Below are 4903 nucleotides of genomic sequence, written 5' to 3'. Positions count from 1 at the left end.
TTTTGGGGGGGGGGGGGGGGTTTCGGTTTGGTGATGGTAAAGTGATGGGCGGTGGTAAAGTAGTAGTAGTGGTGAGTGGCAAAGTGGTGACAGTGTTCAAACAGCACACACCTTGGTCGCGCGCGGTTCGACCTCGGGATCGATTTTCGGCGGCGCGACAGCGGGGGGCGTGCCGAGCTCTCGTTCATGTATTTACAATTGTGCGTGTGTGCTTCGTGGTGTATCTAGTTCAGCGTGATCTCGGCCCTGAATGTACATTCCTTCCGGAGGAAATCGTCGTGAAACTCGGGACGGAACGGGATTCCACCCTTTGTAGGATGAACGCGTTCGTCGCGCGACGTCACGGGACTAGATACCCTTCGCTCGCGCAGCTTTCCCGCCGCATTGCCGACTCGCGGAAAAAATCCTCGGCCGCGCTGCACGCCTGCTGTGAAAACCGCGAGGAATCTCCGCATCGGCGGCCGATAGAGACAGTGTGGGGAAGGATACGTCGTGTGTATTTTTGCTTTGCTCGTGTTGTACGTGCACGCGCACGGCCATCGTTCGTACTCGAATGACCGCGCGCGATCGTCGGGAAATCGCGCGTTCAGCTAAGACGTGACGACGACTCACGATCAGTGGTAGCTTGGTAGAGTGGAGACCCTTCGGAGGATGCTCGTAATTACGTTCGCCATACGGTCTTTGCGTAGGATGTGACAAAGCGTGTCCTGTAAACGTATTGGTCGTTGGATCTGTATCGCCTTTGGCTCTGTTCTCTTTTTCCTCTTTTTTTTTTTTCTCACAGATGAAGCTACCTCACGGGGAAAGCGGTTCGGGCTTCGTCGCTTTTTGCCGTGAAAGTCGCAATCGTTTCGTGTCGACGAGCATGGATAACGATACGCGATCGAGCTCACCCGCTATGGTCCGAGATTACTGCAAATTGCACGTCTGCTCTCATCTTCTAAATTGCGGATATCGCACGCGGTTATATCTCGTAAAATGAATTCGATACTCCGACGTGTGTATAAAATCAGCGAAACGATTTCAAATTTCAGCTCACCTCTGCCCAAGTTTTACCGCCTCGTACGTGTGTAGGGCACACACATGTACGAATGTGCCTTTTTACGTATTTTACGGAGTCGAAAGATCGTGAGAACCGGCAGTTGCAGGAATACTCGCGAGCCAGCGCCATTTTCACCATCGCGGAAATACAAAATCGATACGGAGAGGTATAATAATATCAGACTTAATGGCTAAGTTAAGAGCGAAACGAGGTTCGTGATCTGGCACTTCTGCTCCGTGAAACTAATCAAGAAACTCTCCAGAGTTCTACGAATTTGGCGCCTCTTCGCCTTTTCCTTTTATAGATCGCATCAGTCGTGATACGTTTCAAGCAGAATTCGCGCGCAGAAACGTCAATCACATATCAAATCCACGGTTATATATAGGAACGAAGATTTGGGAGGCGATCTCGCATGTTAAATCGCAGTGGGGAACGTGAATCTAATACCATTAGGTCACATTTATCGACATTATCAAAATTTTGCCGGCTACAGGAACTTTTCACGTTATTTCGGATGTGTCAACGTGTCGAGAAACGCTCTCAAAAGTCGCAGGATGTTGCAAATTGAGCCATCGAATTACTGACGAATTCACGTCACAATTAACGCGATGTTCGTCACGCTAATGATTAATTTTGCCGACATAGGTTACCTTCGACAGTTTAGTTTAGCCGAGATGATTGTTTACTCTCGCTGGAACTTTTCCAAGAGAGCGACAAAGAATCGGTCGAGCTAAAGTTAACCGACAGCCGTAATTCTTTCGAGTCATCCCGGAAGTTTAGCAAGTCGCGCGCGAGCATTCTCTGATAATTCGTGGCGCGGCAATGTATCGCGACAACTCTAACGATCGTAATAACTCGCGTTCGAGCAGCCGGAGCAATTAAGGGAACGAAAGAGCGTCCGCAGGAGTCCGAGCTTTCTGCTCGACGAAACTAATCGACCAACTTGGTCGATTCCCCGCGATATCTCGTACGCCGGACTTCCGGTGACCCCTCGACCCTATTCCACGTCCCACTGAGTTTTAATATAGATCTTTTAGCGAGGTCGAATTAAAGCCAAACTTTTTCCATCATCCCGTAGAAATCGACGACGCGTTTCTGCCTGGAACGATCGAAGATCGTCAAATAGGTCTCGCGATTATTTTCGTCGACTGCTCTTCGTGCCTGGCGTGCTCCCGTTCGCCTCAAAATTTGCATTCACATTCTCGCGAAATGACTGGAGATGCGGTCGCGTTTCCCCATACGGAATCGTTTATACGAGTCCCTAATTATTTATTTTGTAATCATCATTATAATGCCGATTCGGAGTGACCGCGTTGCGTTAATTTATTCAGGTAATTTGCGCGGTACATGCGTTATACCGTATGTACGAATTATTAACGCCGATACCAGTGAATAACGATAATTACTCCGCGATATGAAACACACGTGGACAAACGGCAACGAAATGAGGCAAAAAGACGTGAAAATTCTCCTCTGCATATTAACACACCGTGCAATTCGCAGCAGTGACGGCGACAATCAACACACCAGCTCGTGACAATGAAACGTTAGCGCTATCACACACATCGACACGCGCACACGCACACAAAATACGCACACATACGCACAACACGTGATAGTCTTTTCGCATGTGTTTCTTTATTTTTTCGCGCCCTGGAACGTTTCCCACGGCGCGTTATAGCTCCTGTGATCAACCTACGATTTCTATGCTCGTGACACATTAACAGCCTAACGTAGCGACTCGATTAATCGAGACGTGTCTCGTCGACGGACCAGTTTGCGTATACAGTGCGCGCATCGATACTGGCCGTCGTTTCGGCGCATCGAAGCTCCTTATTAAGGTGCTCACTGACCGCACACTGTGCTCAATCGCAGAATCGGGCATTTATTGTCGTACGCGATTGTCGACCATGGAAAAACGTAATCCTGCGTTACTCCACGCGGATTTGACGACTTTAGAACGCGTCGTTGGAACGAAACTTTCATCCGCTAGATTTATTCGCGAAAATGAAATTCGTCGGATACGTGCAGCTCGCGTTGACGTTCGAAACGCCATGTACATGTTTTTTTCATTCACCGGTTTCTATTCCGTGAAAAACAAAAAAAAGAGAAGAAAGATGAAAAAAGTAGCTACAATAAATGCCTGACTTTGCAAGTCCATGTTGTTACATACGTACAATCACCGTGTATGGAATAAAAAAAAGAAACCCAACCAGTGTGTGAGCGAGAGCGGGTGGGTGAGTGAGCGAGTGAGTGAACGAGGTGAATGGGAGTGATTCTCACTTGTGTGGCTGACTGATTGTGTGAGTGAGCGTGTGAAGTGGCGAGTGACGGACAGACAGACAGACAGATAGACAGATAGAGAGGGGAAGATAGAGAAGAAAGAAGGAAGTAAAACCTGATGTCGGGGAAAAGGGAGCGAGAAGGAGGCAGAGGCTGTCAGTTGTGAAGGCGGCGGGAGGAACGGAGAGAGGATATGTGGAGAACGATAGGTCGCGAGGGTTGATAGTATTCTCTGTATGAGCGTGTAATAGAGGGGATGGGGACACGAAGTTTTTATGCTCGACGCAAATATACACGGTAGAAGCGTCTTTCTGTGTTTATCTGAAAAAAGGTTTCAAAGCGATGTACAGTTGAATCGCATTGAATCAACGACAATCGACTATCGATAAGGATACTTTCTGCGTATCGCTTTCGGCGTTATCCTCGAATTACATGCACGGGCTCACATGCCGGAATTGATCGTTCGCGTTTCACAATCTGCTTCAGTGAGAACGGTTATACGGCCGATCGAGTGGTAATCGCGATTCCGGGCTAAACGTGACACTGCGATATTGCTCGGTGAGATACCCTTCAAAAATACAATTGACGCCCATCGCTCCTCAAAGATCTCGATGTCGTTCTTGTTTAAACGAACATTTATTGCTTTCAACGATCTCACGAATTGATGGTATATCTGCCGGGGTGTCACGTTTATCCCCCCGTAAATCCGTAATCACGCTCATCGGGCTTACCAACTCGTCGGGAATCTTTAGCGTAGATCTCTTTTTTCTAGAATTACATCCAACATACGTACATATCGATGATTGACGCCAGAAAGATACGGCGAGTCGATTGTCATTCCAAGAAGTAATATTATCGAAGTGCATGGGAAAGTCTCTTTGACTTCCATAATAATATGCGCAAGTATACGTGTGTGTCTGTGTGTGTGTGTGTGTGTGTGTGTGTGTGTGTGTGTATTAGTAGTATGTTGAGTAGAAGTAACATAGGCGAGGATGTCGAACTCTGCGAAATTGTATTTCGTTCGCTGGTATGCACCTATGTATATATAGATATGTATATATATACACGCGCGTGTTGCCTACTTACAGCTCTCGATCTCGATTTGGCACAGTTGCCGGTCCATCGGGAAATACTGCAAGTTCATGGGACACGACGCTGTAATCGTTAAGCTGAAACACATTCGAGCAAAATCAGTTTAACGGTCGCCTCCCGACGAAGTGCTTTATGGACAGAGTGAGATGTACAAGAATATATATATATATATATATATATATATATATGTTGGTATTCATAGAGTCAATCTATTTGCACTCGGGTAACGTTGAATTAACGCGCGGGAATTAATTCACAGCCCGACCTCATTACGCTCGAGTCACGTTGGGATTAACGCGTAAGAACCGATTCGATTCCGACGTGCCGTATCGTTAATACATGTCTATCGATGTTCTCGTCTTCTTCGACGTGCGCGCGAGAGAGATGTACGAAATGGTACAGACGTCCGTATTCGTATGATTCGTGTGCGCGCGACAGTGATCGATGACTCGTGTGCCGGAGAGAAGCGGGGAAGAATTTATTCAC

The 4903-nt window shown here is 47.3% G+C and overlaps 1 protein-coding gene across 4 annotated transcripts in view; it reads right to left on the bottom strand.

The window, feature by feature from the left end:
* The window catches only part of LOC106750929 (gamma-aminobutyric acid receptor subunit beta), a 79667-nt gene that overhangs the window by 11295 nt on the left and 63469 nt on the right, over positions 1-4903 (bottom strand). For all 4 annotated transcript variants that reach the window (XM_014631586.1, XM_014631588.1, XM_014631587.1 and 1 more), the window contains exon 5: positions 4412-4494. In XM_014631586.1, the coding sequence (XP_014487072.1) occupies positions 4412-4494 (83 nt within the window). The remainder of the gene's footprint in view (positions 1-4411; positions 4495-4903) is intronic.

The sequence above is a fragment of the Dinoponera quadriceps genome, unplaced genomic scaffold, assembly GCF_001313825.1.
Source record: "Dinoponera quadriceps isolate SergipeBrazil2010 unplaced genomic scaffold, ASM131382v1 scaffold4681, whole genome shotgun sequence".
NCBI lineage: Eukaryota > Metazoa > Arthropoda > Insecta > Hymenoptera > Formicidae > Dinoponera > Dinoponera quadriceps.
This window is presented reverse-complemented; position numbering and strand designations above follow the sequence as displayed.